The 21,268-nt window shown below is 44.4% G+C and overlaps 1 protein-coding gene across 16 annotated transcripts in view; it reads left to right on the top strand.

Annotated features, from left to right (window-relative positions):
* DLEC1 (DLEC1 cilia and flagella associated protein) overlaps positions 1–21,268 on the top strand; it is a 106,556-nt gene that overhangs the window by 4,432 nt on the left and 80,856 nt on the right. For 15 of the 16 annotated variants that reach the window (XR_009542883.1, XR_009542882.1, XR_009542881.1 and 12 more), the window contains exons 1-3: positions 137–524; positions 7,808–8,311; positions 9,328–9,478. Coding sequence is in view for 12 of the 16 variants with exons in the window: in XM_060162340.1 (XP_060018323.1) it covers positions 7,931–8,311; positions 9,328–9,478 (532 nt within the window). In the remaining 4 variants the exon portion in view is untranslated. Of the gene's footprint in view, positions 1–136; positions 525–7,807; positions 8,312–9,327; positions 9,479–21,268 lie in introns of those variants that run through there. The other variant, XM_060162335.1, reaches the window with a different exon arrangement.

Raw genomic sequence — 21,268 nt, 5'->3', positions numbered from 1 at the left:
GGGCCCTCCAACCAGCGCCTCTCCCCGCCCCCCCTGGGGGTTGGGGAGGAGAGCAGAGGTGGGGACCGGGAAGCCGGGCCATCCCTGGCCCAGGCCTGTGGGCGCGTCCCGGCCAGAAATAGCCGGATCTCTCTGGCTTCCTCAGCCACCGCCACCCACAGGCCGCGGACCCTGTCATTATCGCCGGCGGCCCGGCCCCACTCCCTGCCTGTGGGCGCCTCGCCGGGGTTGGGGTGATGCACGAAAGAATCTGGAGTCCTTCTGGGGCAGGGACCGCGTAACGTTCGACGCCCAGCCGGGCTGGTGCGAAAGGGAGCCTCGGAGTCCTGGCGCCAGCCGCTGCTCCCCGGATGTCTGCTTTCCCTTCTGCAAAATGGGTGCACGGACGCGAGTGAGGAGGTCCTTGGAGAGGCATGCCTGGACCTAGTCTGGAGAAGGGTCCCCTCCCGGCTCGCTGGGAAGTTTCTAACCCCAGAAGTGCCCTTGGCAGGGGGCTGGGGCGGAAGCCGTAAAACTTAGAGCAGGTAGGTGCAGAGAGCTCTCCTTTGAGCCCCTCACACCCCAAACTCCTGGCGATCTCCAGGGTACCTTCTTTGGGTGGCCTCCCAAGGGGCTGTCTGGACAAGGGGTCCCTAATGGACCCCCCCACATACTCCCACCATCAATTCTTGCAATCCTGACACCCTTTTTATAGGTACCCAGAGACCTCCAGGGGAAGTCCTGGGGGATCCTGGAAGGATCCTGCTGCCCACCAACTTTTGGGAAAGGCCCTTGGGAGAGCCCCCAGAAGACCTCCCAGGATGCGGGGTACTGAGCCCACCAGTGAATCTTGCTGGGCTGATAAAACCAACATGAGAGTCTGGCAGAACCAGTTAGACCCCAACCCCTCCCCCTCCCAGTACAAGCAGGCCTAGGTGGCCTTGAATACCTCATGAAGGGATGTAACCAGCTAGAGAGCAAGTCTTCCCATCCTGACAGTTGAGCCTGGGTCAGGACTTTGGAGAGGCTCCCGCCCTCTGTATGTCTCCCCTATGCAGAAGGGGGCTGCCCTCTGTCTGGCACTCTCCCCAGTGGGCCTGCCCTCCAGCAGGAGCAGCCCTTGCCCCTGGCAGGCCTGTCCAAACCCTCCTTGCTTTCCCTTCTGCTCAAGGATAAACAAGTCCACACAAGGCCTCCCTGTGGAGCCCCAGCCTGGGGACAGGGAGGATGAGGGGTCCTTTCTCTGTCCTCACTCTCTCTCCCAGGCCCGGACGCCTGTCTCCAGGACTGCCCTTTGGGGGCCTCCTCTGGCCTTGGGGCTAGTCCTGGGACCTCTGACATCCCCGGGGGCCTGCAGGCCCCTCTACTCAGCAAGTTAAGCCTCCTCAAGTCCTGCTCCTCTTCCCAGGCAGAGACACAATGGAACTCTGACACCAGCAATTGACTCCTTCATCTTAAGCATCATTCCTGTTTATTCACATCACCTCCCAGCTCTGAGCCCCAAGCTTGAAACCAGGGCATTACCTGATGCCGCTGGTGGGTGCTACAGCCTGGCTCTTCCTTTGCACACACCAAACCTGTCTCACGCAGGCCCTCTTCTGGCCTCTGGCCCAGGCAGAGGAGCTGAGGCCTTCTCCTGAGCCTGGGGTTGCTGGGCAGGATGGGCACGGCTGACTCAGAGTTGGCACATGCAGCCAGGTTCTGCCAGAAAAGAGGGCTGGGCCACGCCCTGCTCAGAGAAACCAGGCTGCTGCTGTGACCTGTGGGTCAGCGGCTCCCCAGGACTCTCCTCTCCTCCCGCCTGCCCCTCCCTCTCTCTCACAGGCTGGGAGGTCATCTGCTTAATTACTTCTGCTGTGTGTAAGCCTGTGTGGTGTGTGTGACTGCGCCTGTGTGTTGAGGGGCTGGGAGGGCCTAGCAAAGGCTTTGCATTGAACCACAGTTGCTGGATTCTGCTCCCTCTGCCCTTAAACAGCCAGGGCTCTCTGTGGGCCCATCCCTGGCCAGATGCCTAGATTACCCTCCTAAAACCCAGCTCTCAGTAATTTACCTCTGCAGGATTCCCTGAGATCCTGGTGACTCACTGGGCTTTCAGCAGGCACAGAGGGGCCACGCGTGCCCATAGACGAGTTGTCTAATGGGAGGGGGTTCAGGCGTCTCCCCACCCCCGGCTGACCATCCTGTCTCTGATGAGCGTGTGAGGGGGGGTGTTGGGAGGGGGGTCCTGGGATGACTGGAGACAGGTGAGACCTAGTGTCAAGGGCTGGTGCCTACCTTAGGTCACTTCCCTTCACCCCTCCACCCCTACCCTCTCTAGAGGCCTGGGGAGTGGGGAGGATCAACCCAAGAATGCCAACTTTCCAGCTGTGCTTCAGAGCCAGCCCTGCCCAATCCCTCCCCCAGAAAAGCAAACCTAGATGAGCTTGGGTCAGTGAGGTGTAGCTGCAGCAGAGGGAGCAGAGCGAGGGAGAGGGGAATGAGAGAGGCCAGAGAAGAAATGGGGCCCAAGTCCTGCTGGGCCTTCTAAGGGCTTCCACGTTCGCTCTGGGGGAAATGGGGAGCACTTGAAAGGCTTCAAGTCAAGGAGGGACATGATCTGACTCATGGGTTGTTTTTTTATTTTTAATTTATTTTTATTTAAAAAATTTTTTATTGGAGTATAGTTGATTTACAATGTTGTGTCAGTTTCAGGCGTACAGCACAGCGAATCAGTTATACATATACATCTATCCACTCTTTTTTAGATTCTTTTCCCATATAGGTCATTACAGAGTATTGAGTAGAGTTCCCTGTGCTATACAGTAGGTCCTTATTAGTTATCTGTTTTATATATAGTAGTGTGTATATGTCAATCCCAACCTCCCAATTTATCCCTCTCCCCACCTTTCCCCCCAGTAACCATAAGTTTGTTTTTTACATCTGTGATTCTATTTCTGTTTTGTAAATAAGTCCATTTGTACCATTTTTTTAGATTCCTTTTTTGGTTATTTTTTTATTTCTTTTTTTTTTGGCCGTGCCGCATGTCTTGTGGGATCTTAGTTCCCCCGACCAGGGATCGATTGGGCCCCCTGCAGTGGAAGTGCAGAATTCCTAATCGCTGGGCCACCAGGGAATTCCCAGCTCTTGTTTTAAAAGAATCACTCTGGTTGCTGGAAGTGGGGGGTATCATGGAGGGACAGGGCTGAAGCAGGGAGTCCAAGGAAGGGGCTTTTGTAATAATTCAGGTGAGAGTGGACGGTGGGTCAGACCCTGGTGGTGGGAGTGGAGGTCATGAGAAGTGGGAGGATTCTGGATACATTTTGACTGGAGAGCCAGCAGGATTGACCAGTGGGGGCTGTGAAAGAAAGAGAAGAGTCAGAGGTGACTCTAGGTTTTTGGCCTGGACCACTGGAAGCAGGGGTTCCCAGAAGCAGAAATGGGGAAGGCTAAGGAAGAACGGGAGCTCTGTTGTGGACACATTATGTTTGAGGTGCCTTCAGACGGCTAAGGTGAGATGTCAAGTATTGATACAGGATGGATATACAAGTCTGGAGTTTTAAAGGAAGATGTGGGCTCGGGCTAAAATTTGGGATATGATTCAAAGCATGTTGAAAATGTCCGTAAGCCCTCACACAATGCTAGTGGGAGTCTACTCTGGGTTAATCGTTCTGGGAGGTAATTTGGCAATATCTCAAATATTAAAATGTACATATGCTTTGGCCAAGCAATTTTAATTCTATATCATCTATGTATTTTGTACAGAAACATTATACAAGTTGAAATTCACTAGCAGGGACCTGGTTAAATAACCTATGGTATTTCCATTACAGTGGGTTCTCCTGCATCTGTTAAACAAAAACAAAAACAAAACAAAACAAAACAAAATTAGTCCTCTTTGAGTTGCTGTGATAAATAGCAAATTGTAGGATAATATATATAATGCATACTATAATACCACTGGCGCTTTTTAAAAATTAAAAAAACTTTGTAGATATTTGTATTTGTACAGGCAGAAACAATAGCTAGAAGGATATAGAAATAATCCAAGGAAAGAGATTGAGAGGAAGATACTTTTTATTTTTTATGTATTATTTGAATTTTTTACCATAATGATGTATAACTTTTGAAATTTAAAAGTAAAAAAAAATTTCTATTGAAGTGTAGTTGATTTACAATGTTATGTTAATTTCTGCTGTACAGCAAATTAATTCAGTTATATGAATATATACATTCTTTTGTGTATTCTTTTCCATTATGGTTTATCACAGGTTATTGACTATAGTTCTCTATGCTATATAGTAGGACCTTGTTGTTTACCCATTCTTTTTTTTTTTAATATTTATTATTATTTTTTTATTTGGTTGCACCGGGTCTTAGTTGCAGCAGGCGGGCTCCTTATTTGCGGCTCTCAGGTTCCTTCGTTGTGGCATGTGAACTCTCAGTTGCAGCATGCACGTGGGATCCAGTTCCCTGACCAGGGATCAAACCCAGGCCCCCTGCATTGGGAGCGCAGTCTTAACCACTGCGCCACCAGGGAAGTCCCTGTTTATCCATTCTATACATAATAGTTTGCATCTGCTAACCCCCTAACTCCCAATCCATCCCTCTCCTACCCCCACCCTTGGCAACCACAGGTCTGTTCTCTATGTCTGTGAGTCTGTTTCTGTTTCGGAGATAAGTTCATTTGTGTCATATTTTAGATTCCACATATAAGTGATATCATATGGTATTTGTCTTTCTCTTTCTGACTTTAAAAGTAAAAAAATTTAAAAGGCCAAAAATGTGTGTGGGAACCCAGAGATAAACAAAACTCAAATTCTGGTCGGCAGAACAGGTTATAAAATGAAGAAGGCAGCTCAGGAAATTCCCTTTATGCTGACAAAGTCCTCATAGGTGAGGAGACTGGCGTCCTTTGTTACTGGTGCACGGTTGAAACCATTCATTTATTCAGTTAGTCACAGAGCAAACAGAAAGTGGTTGCTGGGCACAGTGGAATCAGGGATGAAACCAGCTTATCAGGCAGAGAGATACCAGGAGAAGAGGGAGACGATGGTGGAGGTGGGGAAGCACAGAGGAAAGCGGGGAGCGAGGGAGGGGAGTGTGTCATTAAGAGGGAACAGGCAGCAGCAGATACTGCTGAAAAGTCAAGGAAGATGAGCGCAGAGGAGGAATTGGAGCTTTGCTGAAGACCTTGGCCTGGACAGAGCCGGGGGAGCTGAAGCCAGAAGGTGGGAGGGTCACAGAAAAAGGGGAGGCCTCTCCCAGGCTGGGCCAGACTCTCTGTGTCCTTCTCTGAGGCTGTTTGGAGGCAGGATGGAGAGGCCAAAGGTGATGGTGAGAATCCATTGTCCTGTCGTTCCCTAGGGTAGGGAAGGGGGCCAGGGAGCTTGCACAAGACCACCTGGTTTGGGCAGGCCCCGTCCTAACTCTAGAGCAATGGAGGCCCCCAGAATGTTCTACTAGCTCCCTCCTCCCCTATGGTGGTGGTGGGGTGGGTGGGCTCACATGCACGTGAGCAACTGGACAAACCAGCCCACTTGCCCAAGCTCCCTCTGCCTCCACCCCCACCCACGCTACCCATTAGTGCACACGCCGGTCAGCAATGCAAGGAAGGCCTTAAAGAAGTGGCCTGCACAGGTCCTGTCAAAGGGTTCACAATGTCTGGGCAGGCACGGGGCATGTCACATTGACCTTGTGGCCTCCTCGCTCTGGAGAGGGTGTAGCTTGAGGAGACTCAGAGCAGGATCCTCTCAAGTACACAATGCAGAACAGGGGCCCTGGCTTCCCAGCCCTGAGGATGGAAGAGATACCGGAAAGTAGAGATGAGGGAGCCAGGCCCAACCACGAGAAGCGGAAGTGGCCCAGGTCTGCAGGCAAGCATCCTGGGCCTCATCTCAGGAAGTGGGTTTCAGGCTGTAGGGCACACAGACTCACCCCAGCAGTAAAAAGAGGATGTTTATACCACCTGTGAGCAGAAGCCATGCTCTGGCAAGGATGGCAGTCACTGTGATGTCAAGCTGCTGCCTTGGACAAGTGCAGGCCTCTCCCCATCTCAGTGGATGATCTCATCACCCACCTGATCCCACACACAGGATATGTGGCAGTCATTCTTGGCCCCTTTTCTCTCTCACTCCCATGATCCACCAGCGAGTCTTGTCAATTCTACCCTTTAGCTCCGTCTCCAATCAATTCCTCTCACTTGAATCCCAGCGCCCTTCACCTCTTTCCTAACCCCTGCGCGAGTTTCCCAATTGAGCTCCCTGATGCCTCTTGCCTCCCCCCAGTCTACTGTCTCACAGCAATGAGAGTGATCTCAGTAGAACATACAGCTGACCACCACACACCCAGCTTCAGACCTTGATGGCCCTCCTACTGTCCTCAGAATAAAGTTTAAATTCCTTAATGTTGCCTACAAACCCATTTATGATCTGGCCCTTGCCTAGCAGTTTCCTCAACTCCCTGAGTTCCACCCCTGAACTTCTTTCATTTCCTCCCATTTGCAGTGCTCTTTCCCAGTTTTAGCACAATGGGGTCCCTCTGCATGGAGTGCCCTTTTTCTTTCTCCCCTGGCTTACTCCTACTCATTCTTTTTTTTTTTTCACTTAAAAAATGGAAGTATAATTTATATACAGTAAAATTCACCCTTTATGGTGTACAGTTCTGTGAGTTTCGACAAATCCATACAGTTTTGTGACCACCACCACAATCAAGATGTAGAACAGTTCCATCACCCCAAGAAATTCCCTCATGCTCCTTTGGAGCCAACACTAGCTCCCATCACCAGCTCCTGATAACCACTGATCTGTTTTCTGGTTTGCATTTTCTATAAACAGATATCCTCTAAATGGAATCATTCATTATGTATATGTAGCCCTTTGAGAATGGTTTCTTTTATCCAGCATAATGCATGTGACATTCATCTGTGCTGTCGTATCACTAGTCTGTTTCATCTTTATTGCTGCGAGTATGCTGTATATAGATGTACCACAATTTATTTATCTTTTTATCAGTAGAAAGGACATTTGGGTTTTTTCCAGTTTTTGGAGATGATGAATAAAGCTGCTCATACAGGGCTTTGTAGGCACAAACATTCTCATTTCACTTGGAATAACACCTAGTTGTGGGCCTGATGTATGTGTTACTTTTTAAGAAACTGACAAACTGTTTTTCAAAGCTGCTATAATGGTTTGTATTCCTGTTGCGATACATGAGAAGTTGCTGTACATCCTTACCCGCACTCACGTGGTTCGTTCACCTCTTTGTTCGTTCATTCAACTTCTTGACATTCTACTAAGTGTGTAGTGGTATTGCACTGTAGTTTTAATTTCCACTTCCTTAATGGCTAATGACGGTGAGTCTATTCATTCTTCTAAATCTCTGCTTGGTCTTCACTTCTGCCCAAAACCCACTGTACTCGCTTTCTTTGTAGACTGGTCAAGTTCCTGTCCTTTGTGGTTCCATGACAACAAACAGTTTCTCCACCTTGACCGTAGCCCACTAAACTGCAATTGTTTTCCTGTTGTCGCCTTGCTCAACACTCTGGTCTCACACACACACACACACACACACACACACACACACACACACACACACACACACACACACACACACACACACACACACGGTTGTGAGCTCCGCCTTCCTTTGGTATCTCTAGCTCCTAGCACAGACCTGAAACAGAATCTTTATACAATAAATATTAAATGAACGAATTAATAAATGCTGAACAAATTAGAGAATAGGCAGATGAAAGTAAGTAGGAAGAAGCTTTGGCAATGAGACGGGCCTGGCAGTGCCAATTAACTCTTTCTCTGTCGGTCCCCACGCTAAGGTCCTCCTCTCCGTAAAGGCAACACCGCCGTGCGAACGTTCACGAGGATGACGACTCGACAGCGCCCTTTAACAGACGCAAAGCGGAAGAGGTGGGCCGGAAGTGGAAGTGCGGCAGGGAGTTAGCGGCGTCTCAGTTGCCATGGAGACTGGAAGGGGAGAGCAGCAGTCCGCAGAGTCTGAGTCCTACGCCTTCGCTGAGGCGACGTGGACGCCAACTCCGCGTCCGACCCGGATCCGCAGCCCCAGCCAGTCCTCCCTCGCCTACTCCGAGTCTTTCTACCAGCCAGGTAGTCGGCCCCGCCGCGTCTCGCCGCTCACGCTCCGGCCGCTCCCCGAGCCGCACCTGCTGCGCCTGCGCCCCACCTCGCCGCGCACCCAAGACATCTCTTACTTGCTCACCGGCGTCTTTCAAAACTTGTATACCGCCGAGGTGATTGGCGAGGAGGTGAGTGCGAGTTTGATCAAGGCCCGCGGCAGCGAGGATGCTCGGCACGAGGAGTTCGTGGACCAGCTTCAGCAGGTAACACGGCCCCGGCGTCCCGCGCGCTTCTCCGCGTGCTTACCCGAGGCGCGGCGGCGTCACCGCGTCTGCGGCCGTGCGGGCGACCCAGGGCGCGACTCAGCCACTCGACAAGAGTCAGCCCCTGTTGGGTGCCAGGCACTGGGGATGCAGATGGAAAAGAGCAGACCAAGTCCATGCCGCCGTATATCCGACATTCTAGTGGGAGGACATTCTACACACGCGCTTAGGCGAATACACACATAACGGCATATATCTCTAGCACCTATCTTTATTTCCCTACACGCATACACACGTTATATATTACACATATAAATGAAAACGACGAGGGCAGAAAGCTGAATAGTTGTTCCCCGGAGATGATAAAGTCACGTCCGCTTTGGGGTGCCTGCCCTTGTGTCACAAACCACAATCTTAATCGAGGCATTCATGCCCAGATTTTAGGAAGCATGCCCAGGCTCTAACAGCAACTCTGCTTCCTTAATCTGTATAAGGAGGAAAGTAGCTGACTTGGGTCCTCTCTGCTGAGGCTGACTGCTAAGCAGGCCATACTGCCCACAGCCCCCTTCAAGGAGTCTCAGCTGTGTGCTTTCAAGCAGCTGAGATCAACTCTGAAGGGGCTGACAGCTGGAGGCTCTCAGCTCACTATGCTCCCTGCAGCCAGGTAGCAAGTCCGTCCTTGAAGGGGGTCTGGGTGACACAACCCTTTGTCTGCCACAGGTGGTGTGTTAACTCATATTTGGTATTTCAGAGGTTAGATGGCAGCTCTCTTTACTGTGAAGCCAGTAGTCAGGAGATGGGGTTTCAGACTTGGTTCCGTAATTGACTTTACTATGAAAGCTTTAAGCTACTTCCTTCTGTGGGTCTTGGAGTTCAGATCTGTCTAGTTAGACCAGATGGTCTCTGCAGTTCTGTGACTGTTCTGTGCTTCACGGGAAGCCCTGATGCTGGGGTGGGATTCAATAAAGCTGTGTGATCTCACCATATTTCTGTGCATCTGATCACCCACCTGCCAGATTCGGGAGCTCTATAAGCAGCGGCTGGATGAAGTTGAAATGTTGGAGAGACATATCATTCAGGCCCGCGCACGGGCCCTTGCGGAGAAAGAGCGGGCCATGCACCAGGCCGAAGTACAGGTCCTTGAGCCGTTCATCAAGATGCCTCCAGGTGTGTATGATGAGCTCCTCTATGCCCTTCACCCTGACTCCCCAGTTGTTAATGTATTACTGTGTTCGCTTCATTACCTATCTAGTCTTTTTCTGAACATCTGGAGAGTGAGTTGCAGATATGTTGTTTCATTACCGCAGAACACTCCATTGTGCATGTCTCCAAAACAGGGACACTCGCCTACATAACCAGCACACAACCCCCTAAGCCAGGAAATCAGCAATGGTGCAGCGTTAACCTCCACTTCCCAGATGGCATGCAGGTTTCACCTGCTGTCCCACAGTGTCCCTTTCTCCTCTTTGGTCTAGGATCCTGTCTAGGAAGTCATGTTACGTGTCATTGTCATATCTCATTTTCAGAATTTTCATTTGGCACAGTTCTTTGAACTTTTCCTGTCTTTCATGTTCTTGACTGTTGGGTTTTTCCTCAATTTTTAAAAATTATGGTAAACTACACATAACATAAAATTTACCCTCTTAACCATTTTTAAGCATACAGTTCAGTGGTATTAAATACGTTCATAATCTTGTACAAACATCGTCACCATCCATCTCCATAACTCTTTTCATCTTGTAAAACTGAAACTCTATGCCCATGAAACAATAACTTCCCATTCCCTGCCTTGCCCCAGCCCCTGGCAACCACCATTCTACTTTCTGTCTCTGTAAAAATTTTTTTAAAGTTACTATTTCTGACCATTTATTTAATTTAATTAATTTATTTATTTACTTTTGGCTGCGTTGGGTCTTTGTTGCTGCACGCAGGCTTTCTTTAGTTTTGGCGAGCGGGAGCTACTCCTCGTTGCGGTGCACGGGCTTCTCATTGCGGTGGCTTTCTCGTTATGGAGCATGGGCCCTAGGCGTGCGGGCTTCAGTAGTTGTGGCGCACAGGCTTCGGTAGTTGTGGCTCACCAGCTCTAGAGCGCAGGCTCAGTAGTTGTAGTGCATGGTCTTAGTTGCTCCGCGGCATTTGGGATCTTCCTGGACCAGGGCTCGAACCCGTGTCCCCTGCATTGGCAGGCGGATTCTTAACCACTGCACCACCAGGGAAGTCCCTATAATTTTTTTTCTTAATTTAAGATTTTTTTCTGATGTGGACCATTTTTAAAGTCTTTATTGAATTTTTTACAATATTGCTTCTGTGTTATGTCTTGGTTATTTGGCCTAGAGGCATATGGGATCTCAGCTCCCTGACCAGGGATCAAACCTGCACGCCCTGCATTGGAAGGTGAAGTCTTAACCACTGGACTGCCAGGGAAGTCCCTTGTCTCTATAATTTTGACTACTCTAAGTACCTCATATAAGTGAAATCATAGAGTATTTGTCTTTTTGCAACTGGCTTATTTCACTTAGCATAATGTCCTCAGGGTTCATCCATGTTGTAGCCTATGTCAGAATTTCCTTCCTTATTGGCTGAATAATATTCCATTGTAGGTACATACCACATTTTGCTTTTCCATTCATCAGCTGATGAACTCTTGGGTTGCTTCCTGGTGTTAGCTGTTCTGAATAATGCTGCTCTGAACATGGTCATACAAATATCTCTTTGAGACCCTGCTTTCAGTTCTTTGGGGGTTATACCCAGAAGTGGAATTGCTAGATCTTATAGTAGTTCTATTTTTAATATTTTGAGGAATCACCGTACTGTTTTCCACAGTGCCTGTGTCATTTTTACATGCCCACCAGCAGTGCTCGAGGATTCCCATTTCTCTACATCCTCACCAACTCTATTTTCTGGTTTTTCAGTGTGTGGTTTTTGTTTTTTGTTTTTGAGTGTAGCCATCCCGATGGGTGTGAGGTGATAGCTCACTGTGGTTTTGATTTGCATTTCCCTGATTATTAGTGATGTTGAGTGTCTTTTCATATGCTTATTTGCCATTTGTGTATCTTCTTTGGAGAAATATCTTCTCAAGCCCATTTTTTAAAAAATTTTTACTGGGGTATAGTTGATTTACAATGTTGTGTTAGTTTTAAGTGTACAACAAAATGAATCTGTTATACAAATACATATATCCACTCTTTTGTAGAATCTTTTCCCATATAGGCCATTACAGAGTATTAGTAGAGTTTCCCGTGCTATACATTAGGTCCTTATTAGTTATCTATTTTATATATAGTAGTGTGTATATGTCAATCCCAATCTCCCACTTTATCCCTCTCCCCTTACCCCCCAGTAACCATAAGTTTATTTCCTATATTTATAACTCTATTTCTGTTTGGTAGATAGGTTCATTTGTAATCTTCTTTTAGATTCCACTTATAAATGATGTCATATGATATTTGTCTTTCTCTTTCTGACTTACTTCACTCAGTATGACAGTCTCTAGGTCCACCCATGTTGCTGCAAATAGCATTATTTTGTCCTTTTTTATGCCTGAGTAATATTCCATTGTATATATGTACCACATCTTCTTTATCCATTCCTCTGTTAATGGACATTTAGGTTGCTTCCATGTCCTGGCTACTATAAATAGAGCTGCAGTGAACATTGGGTGTGCGTATATTTTCGAATTATGGTCTTCTCTGGATATATGCCCAGGAGTGGGATTGCTGGATCATATGGTCGCTCTATTTTTAGTTTTTTAAGGAATTTCCATACTGTTCTCCATAGTGGCTGTACCAGTTTACATTCCCACTAACAGTGTAGGAGGGTTCCCTTTTCTCTACACCCTCTCCAGCATTTATTGTTTGTAGATTTTTTGATGATGGCCATTCTGACCAGCGTGAGGTGATACTTCATTATAGTTTTGATTTGTATTTCTCTAATAGTTAGTGATGTTGAGCACCTTTTCATGTGCTTTTTAAGCATCTGTATATTTTCTTTGGAGAAATGTCTGTTTAGATGTCCCACCCTTTTTTTTTTTTTTTTTTTGGTACACGGGGCTTTCACTGCCAAGGCCTCTCCCGTCGCAGAGCACAGGCTCTGGACACGCAGGCTCAGCGGCCATGGCTCACGGGCCCAGCCACTCTGAGGCATGTGGGATCCTCTCAGACCGGGGCACGAACCTGTGTCCCCTGCATCGGCAGGCGGACTCCCATCCACTGCGCCACTAGGGAAGCCCCCACCCATTTTTTGATTGGGTTGTTTGCTTTTTTTGATATTGAGCTGCATAAACTGTTTGTATATTTTGGAGATTAATCCCTTGGCAGTTGCTTCATTTGAAAATATTTTCTCCCATTCTGAGGGTTGTCTTTGTTTTGTTTATGGTTTCTTCCTTTGCTGTGCAAAAGCTTCTAAGTTTAATTAGGTCCCATTTGTTTATTTTTGTTTTTATTTTCATTACTCTAGGAGGTGGATCAAAAAGATCTTACTGCGATTTGTGTCAAAGAATGTTCTATGTTTTCCTCTAAGAGTTTATAGTATCTGGCCTTACATTTAGGTCTTTAACCCATTTTGAGTTTATTTTTGTTTATGGTGTTAGGGTGTGTTCTAATTTCATTCTTTTACATGTAGCTGTCCATTTTTCCCAGCACCATTTATTGAAAAGACTGTCTTTTCTCCATTGTATATTCTTGCCTCCTTTGTCCTAGATTAGATGACCATAGTTGTGTGGGCTTATCTCTGGATTTTCTATCCTGTTCCATTGATCTGTATTTGTTTTTGTGCCAGTACCATACTGCTTTGATGACTGTGGCTTGGTAGTATAGTCTGAAGTCAGGGAGCCTGATTCCTCCAGCTCCATTTTTCTTTCTCAAGATTGCTTTGACTATTCATAGTCTTTTGTGTTTCCATACAAATTAGAAAGGTTTTTGTTCTAATTCTGTGAAAAATGCTGTTGGTAATTTGATAGGGATTGCATTGAATCTGTAGATTGATTTGGGTAGTATAGTCATTTTGACAATATTGATTCCTCCAATCCAAGAACATGGTATATCTCTCCGTCTTTGTGTCATCTTAATTTCTTTCATCAGTATCTAATAGTTTTCTGAGTATAGTTCTTTTGCCTCCTTAGGTAGGTTTATTCCTAGGTATTTTATTCTTTTTTTTTGGCTGTGTCTGGATCTTCATTGCTGTGCATGGGCTTTCTCTAGTAGCAGCAAGCAGGGGCTACTCTTCATTGCAGTGCACAGGCTTCTCATTGTGGTGGCTTCTTTTGTTGCAGAGCACAGGCTCTAGGTGTGAGGGCTTCAGTAGTTGTAGCACGTGGGCTCAGTAGTTGCGGCACATGGGCCCTAGAGTGTACAGGCTTCAGTAGTTGTGGTGCATGGGCTCTAGAGGGCAGGCTCAATAGTCGTGGCACACAAGTTTAGTTGCTCTGCAGCATGTGGGATCTTCCTGGACCAGGGATCAAACCTGTGTCCCCTGCATTGGCAGGCATAATCTTAACCACTGTACCACCAGGGAAGGCCCATATTCAAGCCCATTTTTAATCGATTGTTTTGTTGTTGTTGAGTTTTAGGAATTCTCTATATATCCTCATTATTAATCCCTTATCAGATACATGATTTGCAAATATTTTCTCTCGTTCTGTGGGTTGCATTTTTACTCTGTTGGTAGTGTCTTTTGATGCACAATTTTTATTTTTCATGAAGTCCAGTTTGTCTATTTTTATTTTGTTGCCTGTGCCTTTGGTGTCATATCCAAGAAATCATTGCCAGATACAGTGAAATCACTGCCAAATCCAATGTTGTGAAGTGTTGGCCTTGTATTTTCTCCTAAGAGTTTTATTGTTTTAGGTCTTGCATTTAGGTCTTTAATTAATTTTGAGTTAATTTTTTGTATATAGTATTACAAAAGCGTCCAACTTCATTCTTTTGTGTGAAGATATCCAGTTTTCCTAGCATTGCTTATTGAAAAGACCGTCCTTTCTCTATTGAATGGTCTTGACACTGTTGTCAAAAATCATTTGACCGTATGTATGAGAGTTTATTTCTGGGCTTTCTGTTCTATTCCATTGATTTCTATGTCCATCTTTATGCCAGTACTATGTTGTTCTTATTATCGTAGTTTTCTTATAAGCTTTGAAATTAGGAATTGTGAATCCTCCAGCTTTGTTCTTTTTCAAGATTGTTCTGGCTGTTGTTTTTGGCTGTTTGTTCCTTGAGATTCCATAATGAATTTTGGGGTGGGTTTTACTCTTTCTGTAACAAAAAAACATCCTTGGGATTTTGATAGAGATTTCATTGAATCTGTGTATTGATTTGGATAATATTGACATTTTAACAATATTAAGTCTTCTAATCCATGAACATCTAATGTGTTTCCATTTATTTATGTCTTCTTTCATTTTTTTCAGCAATGTTTTGTACTTTGTATTGTACAAGTCTTTGATCTCCTTGGTTAACTCTCAAGTATTTTATTCTTTTTGATGCTCTTATAAATGGGATTTTCATAATTTCCTTTTCAGATTGTTCATTTTTAGCATATAGAAATGCATCTGATTTTTGTGTGTTGACTTTATGTACTACTTAGCTGAATTCACTTGTTAGTTCTGACAGGGTTTTTTTGTGTGTGAAATCTTTAGGGTTTTCTATATATAAGATCATATCTGCAAACAGTAATAATTTTGCTTCTTCCTTTCCAGTTTGGATGCCTTTTATTTCTTTTTCTTGCCTAATTGCTCTGATTAGAACTTCCAGTACTGTGGTGGCTAGAAATGGTGAAAGCAGACATTCTTGCCTTATTCCTGATTGTAGAGGAAAAGCTTTAAGTCTTTCACCACTGAGTGTGATGTTTGCTGTGGGTTTTCATCTATGCTTTTCATTATGTTGAAATAGTTTCCTTTTATTCTAGTTTTTTAGTGTTTTTTTAATCATGAAAGTGTGCTGAATTTTTTCAGAAATTTTTCTGCATCAGTTGAGATGATCATGTGATTTTTCCCCTTTCATTCTGTTAATGTGGTGTATTACATTGATTAATTTTTGTATTTTGAACCATCCTTGCATTCCAGGAATAGATCTCACTTGGTCATGATGAACTATCCTTTCAATATGCTACTGAATTCAGTTTGCTAGTATTTTGTGAGGATTTTTGGATCAGTATTCATAAGGGATATAGTTTTCTTGTAGTATCTTTGTCTGGTTTTATATCAGGGTAATGCTGGCCTCTTGAATGAGATAAGAAGTGTTCCCTCCTTTTCAGTTTTTTGTGAAAATTTTGAAGATTGGTATTAATTCTTTAAATGTTTAGTAGAACTCACCAGTGAAGCCATCGGTTCAGGGCTTTTCTTTGTTGGGAAATTTTTGTTTTATTATTGATTCAGTCCCTTTACTAGTTATAAGTCAACTCAGATTTTCTGTATTTTCATGATTTAGTCTTGGTAGGCTTAGTGTTTCTAGGAATTTGTCCATTTTTATCTAGGTTATCCAGTGTGTTAGTGTACAGTTCCTGGTATTCACTTATAATCCTGTTTATTTCTGTAGAATCAGTAGTAATATCCCCACTTTCATTTCTGATTTTAGTCTTTTGAGTCTTCTCTCTTTTTTCTTAGTTGATGTAGCTAAAAGTTTGTCAATTTTGTTGATCTTTTCAAAGAACCAACTTTTGGGTTCATTGATTTTCTCTATTGTTTTTCTGTTCTCTGCTTTGTTAATCTGTGCTCTAATCTTTATTATTTCCTTCCTTCTTTCTGATAGCTTTAGGTTTAGTTTGTTCTTTTTCTAGTTCCTTAAGTCCTAAAGTTAAGTTACTGATCTAAGATCTTTCTTGTTTTATGTAAGTGTTTATAGTTCTAAAATTCCTCCTTAGCACCGCTTTTGTGGTGTCCCATAAGTTTTGGTATGTTGTGTTTTCATTTTCATTTGTCTCTAAGTATTTTCTAATTTTATTTGTGATTTCTTCTTTGGTTCATTGGCTGTTCAAAAATGTGTTGCTTGAAGTTTGGGGACAGGTTTGGTTTTTTAATTTTCCAACCAAGTTGAGAGGCAAGTTGATCTTACATAAAGCACTACAGCATGTAGTAACCATGTGATTTTGAGCAAACCACATGATTTTTCTAGGTCTGTTTTCTCACCTACAAAATAAGGAGGTTGGACTGTCAGGGTGAATGGGTGAATTCAGGGTGAATGATAGTTGATCCTTGCTTTCATCACTTTCTAGCTCATCACCGTGCCTTTTTTCTTTCCTAAGAAAGATGTCACACCCCTTTCCGCTTCTCTTCTATTGTCCTTCCCTCCTTCCCTATCAAGGAGATAGGCTGAGATCCAGAGTTTCCTAGAGAGTAACAGAGTGGCTTAGAAAGGGAAACCTGACTCTGGCCTCTTAATCCTGCATTTGGTGACTAAGGGGACTTAGGATGGTGACACATCTCTTGCTGGGAGCATACATTTAGCCAGTTTTCATAGTGCCTAGAATGTGTATGTCTATTTGTACACGATTGTCTTTTCCTATTTTGGAGTGGTCAGACATTTTATTTTTGTTCAGAATTATCAAGTTTTAGACAAACTTGCAAAACTGAGCTTTTGTTAAGTGACTTTTTTGAATAAACTCTTTGGTATTCTGGGAAAAAAAAAGTGTGTTGCCTATTTTCTACAATTTAGTGAATTTGCCAGTTTTGTTTCTTTTTCTTTCTTTTTTTTTTTGTGGTACGCGGGCCTCTCACTGTTGTGGCCTCTCCCATTGCGGAGCACAGGCTTCCGACACGCAGGCTCAGTGGCCATGGCTCATGGGCCCAGCCGCTCTGCGGCACGTGGGATCTTCCCGGACTAGGGCACGAACCCGTGTCCCCTGCATCGGCAGGTGGACTCTCAACCACTGCGCCAACAGGGAAGCCCCCAGTTTTCTTTCTGTTACTGATTTCTAAGTTTACCCCATTTTGGTTGGAGAGTATATATTGTATGATATCTGTCTTTTCAAATCTATTGAGACTTAATTTATTGCCTAACATGGTCTGAGAAATGTCTCATGTGCACTCGACAAGAATGTGTATGCTGCTGTTGTTTGGTAGAGTGTTCTGTATGTGTCTGTTAGATCTAGTTATTCTATTGGGTTAAGTCCTCTTTTCCTCACTTATCTTTTGTCTGGTTGGTCTATTACGATAAATGGGTATTGCAGTTTCCAGCTATTATTGTACAACTGTCTATTTATCCCTTCAAATCTGTCGATTTTTGCTTCATTATTTAAAAAAAATTTTTTTTTATTTTTTTGCGGTACGCGGGCCTCTCACTGTTGCGGCCTCTCCCGTTATGGAGCACAGGCTCCGGACACGCAGGCTCAGCAGCCATGGCTCACAGGCCCAGCCGCTCTGCGGCATGTGGGATCTTCCCGGACGGGGGCACGAACCCGTGTCCCCTGCATCGGCAGGCGGACTCTCAACCACTGCGCCACCAGGGAAGCCCCATTTTTTAAAAAATTAATTAATTTATTTTTGGCTTCATTGGGTCTTCGTTGCTGTGCACGGGCTTTCTCTAGTTGCGGCAAGCGGGGGCTACTCTTTGTCACGGTGCGCAGGCTTGTCATTGCAGCGGCTTCTCTTGCTGTGGAACATGGGCTCTAGGCACGTGAGCTTCAGTAGTTGTGGCTCGTGGGCTCTAGAGCGTAGGCTCAGTAGTTGTGGCGCATGGACTTAGTTGCTCTGCAGCATGTGAGATCTTCCTCGATCAGGGCCCTTACCCATGTCCCCCGCATTGGCAGGTGGATTCTTAACTGCTGCACCACCAGGGAAGCTGCTTCATTATTTTGATGGTCTGCCATTAGGTGTGTAAATGTTTATACTTATTGTATCTTCTTGCTCTGTTGAATCTTTTATTACTATATAATGTCCTTCCTTGTTTCTTGTAATTTTTTTAAAATAAATTTATTTATTTATTTTTGGCTGCATTGGGTCTTCGTTGCTGTGTGTGGGCTTTCTTTAGTTGCGTTGAGTGGGAGCTACTCTTTGTTGCGGTGTGTGGGCTTCTCATTGCGGTGGCTTCTCTTGTTGCGGAGCATGGGCTCTAGGCATGTGAGCTTCCACAGTTGTGGCACACAGGCTCAGTAGTGGTGGTTTGCAGGCTCTAGGGCACAGGCTCAGTAGTTGTGGCGCATGGGCTTAGTTGCTCCGCGGCATGTGGGATCTTCCCGGACCAGGGCTCGAACCCGTGTCTCCTGCATTGGCAGGTGGATTCTTAACCACTGCGCCACCACAGAAGCCCCTTGTAACCTACTTTGATTTAAAGTCTACTTTGTCTGATATTAGTATATCCACTTCTGTTCTCTTTTTTTTAAAAAAATATATTTATTTATTTATTTTTATTTTTGGCTGCATTGGGTCTTCGTTGCTGCCCATGGGCTTTCTCTAGTTGCAGAGAGCGGGGGCTACTCTTCGTTGTGGTGTGTGGGCTTCTCATTGTGGTGGCTTCTCTTGTTGCGGAGCACGGGCTCTAGGTGCACAGGCTTCAGTAGTTTTGGCACGCGGGCTCTAGAGCGCAGGCTCAGTAGCTGTGGCGCATGGGCTTAGTTGCTCCATGGCATGTGGGATCTTCCCGGACCAGGGCTCGAACCTGTGTCCCCTTCATTGGCAGGATTCGTAACCACTGCGCCACCAGGGAGGTCCCTGTTCTCTTCTGGTTACTATTTGCATGGAATATCTTTTTTCATCTTTTCACTTTCAATCTATTTGAGTCTTTGGATCTAAAATGAGTCTCTTGTAGACAGCATCTATTTGGATCATGTGTTTTTACCTATTCTGCCAATCTCTGTCTTTTGACTGGAGAGTTTAATCCATGTACATTTAAAGTAATTACTGATAAGGAGGAATTTCTGTCACTTTGCTGTTTTTTTCCTATATGCCATGTACCTCTTTTGTCCCTCATCTCCTGCATTACTGTCTTCTTTTGTATTTAGTCAATTTTTGTAGTGAAATGTTTAAATTCCTTTCTCATTTCCTTTTGGGTATATTCTATAGCTATTTTCTTTGTGGTTACCATAGGGATGACATTTAACAACCAAAAATTATAATACTCTAATTTGAATTTATACCAGCTTAACTTCAATAACATACAAAACTCTTGTTTCTTTACATCTCCATCCCCACCCCTTTTGGTTGTTGATGTCAGAATATTACATCTTTATACATTGTGTGCCCAGAAATACCAACTAATGCATTAGTCTCTTAAATTATGTAGAAAACAAGACATGAAGTTACAAACCTAAGTTACTATAATACTAGCTTTTATAATAATCAGCTTTATGTAATACTAGGTTTTTATAATACTAGCTTTTATTTTTACCTTTGTTTTTTTCCTTTAAATGTATAATATTAGTCTCTTAAATCATGTAGAAAACGTTTATGATTGTCCATGTATTTCCTTTGTTGAGATCTTTATCTCTCCATGTGTCTAGGAGTTACTGTCTAGCGTCCTTTCATTCCACGTTGCAGGACTCCCTTGAGCATTGCAGGGCAAGTTTAGTGGTAACAAATACCCTCAGCTTTTGTTTATCAGGAAATGTCTTAATTTCTCCCTCACTTTTGAAGGACAGTTTTACTGGATATAGGATTCTTGGTTAACAGTTTTTCCTTTTAGCACTTTGAATATATTGGCCCACTGCCTCCTGGCTTCCATAATTTCTGATGAGAAATCTGCTGATAGCCTTATTGAGGATCCTTGTATGTGACAAGTCACTTCTCTCTTGCTACTTTCAAGATGCTCTCTTTGTCTTTCAAATGTTTGATTATAACATGTAACATGAGTGTCTTTGAGTTCTTATAGTTCATTGAGCTTCTTGGATATTTATATTCATGTATTTCATCAAATTTGGGAAGTTTTCAGCTGTTATTTTTTCAGATATTCTCTCTGCCCCTTTTTCTCTCTTCTCCTTCTAGGACTCCCGCAATGTGTGTTGTTCACTTTCTGGTGTCCCACAGCTTCCTTAAGCTGTCTTTACTTTTCTTCAATCTTTTCTCCCTTCTGTTCCTCAGACTCGATAATTTCTATTTTTCTATCTGAAAGTTCACTGATTCTCTCTTCTGCCTGCTCAAATCTGCTTTTGAATCCCTTTGATAGTGAATTTTTCGTTTCAGTTAGTGTCCTTTTCAGGTCCAACATTTCTTTTTAGTTTCTTTATACATTTTCTGTCTCTTTATTGATATTTATATTTTTTGGTACATCGTCTTCTTGAGTTTCTCCACATGTTCTTTTAGTTCTGTGAGCATCTTTAAGACAGTTGTTCTAAAGCCTTTGTCTAGTATGTCTGCAATCAGGTCTTTTTCAAGGACAGTTTCTGTTGATTTAATTTTTTCCTTTGAACATGGCATACTTTCCTGTTTCTCTGTATGTTTTTGATTTGTTGTTGTTGTTGTTAGAAACTGGACATTGAATCTAATAGTGTTGTAACTCTGGAAATCAGATTCTCTCCCTGCCGCAGAGTTTGCTGTTTTTTGTAATTGTTTTTTGGTTTTGTTTTTTTAATTATTGTAGGCTGTCTGTGCTGAGGGTCAGCCTGAGATGTAATCTTAAGGTCTTCTAGGTCTTTTCTGAACCCTTCTCTGGGTATGTGTGGTCATGTTCTAATATTCCCCTGATCTGCAGTTGTTTTTGAATGACGTAGTCTTTAATATCTGGCTTCCAAAAGGGGGAAAAGAGAAAGATGAAGGGGGACGTGCTGGCCCTTTAAATTCCCTGGAAGTCGGCTGATGTTAAGGCTTTCCATTAACACTGCAACCACAGAGGAAGGTAATGCTGTGCCTCTATGTCGAGGCAAACCCTCCCCCAGCTTTACTAATCTTCAAGCAAGTTCCCTATCAGCCACTTTCCTGAAAATCCCAGCAACAAAGCTGCCCTCACACCCCTGATCAACCAGCGAAGCCATTCACCACTACTGTCCAGAACTCCATGTATACTCGACCTCAGGCCACTTCTGCCATACAAAGTG

Source organism: Lagenorhynchus albirostris, chromosome 10 (assembly GCF_949774975.1).
Source record: "Lagenorhynchus albirostris chromosome 10, mLagAlb1.1, whole genome shotgun sequence".
Classification (NCBI taxonomy): domain Eukaryota; kingdom Metazoa; phylum Chordata; class Mammalia; order Artiodactyla; family Delphinidae; genus Lagenorhynchus; species Lagenorhynchus albirostris.
This window is presented reverse-complemented; position numbering and strand designations above follow the sequence as displayed.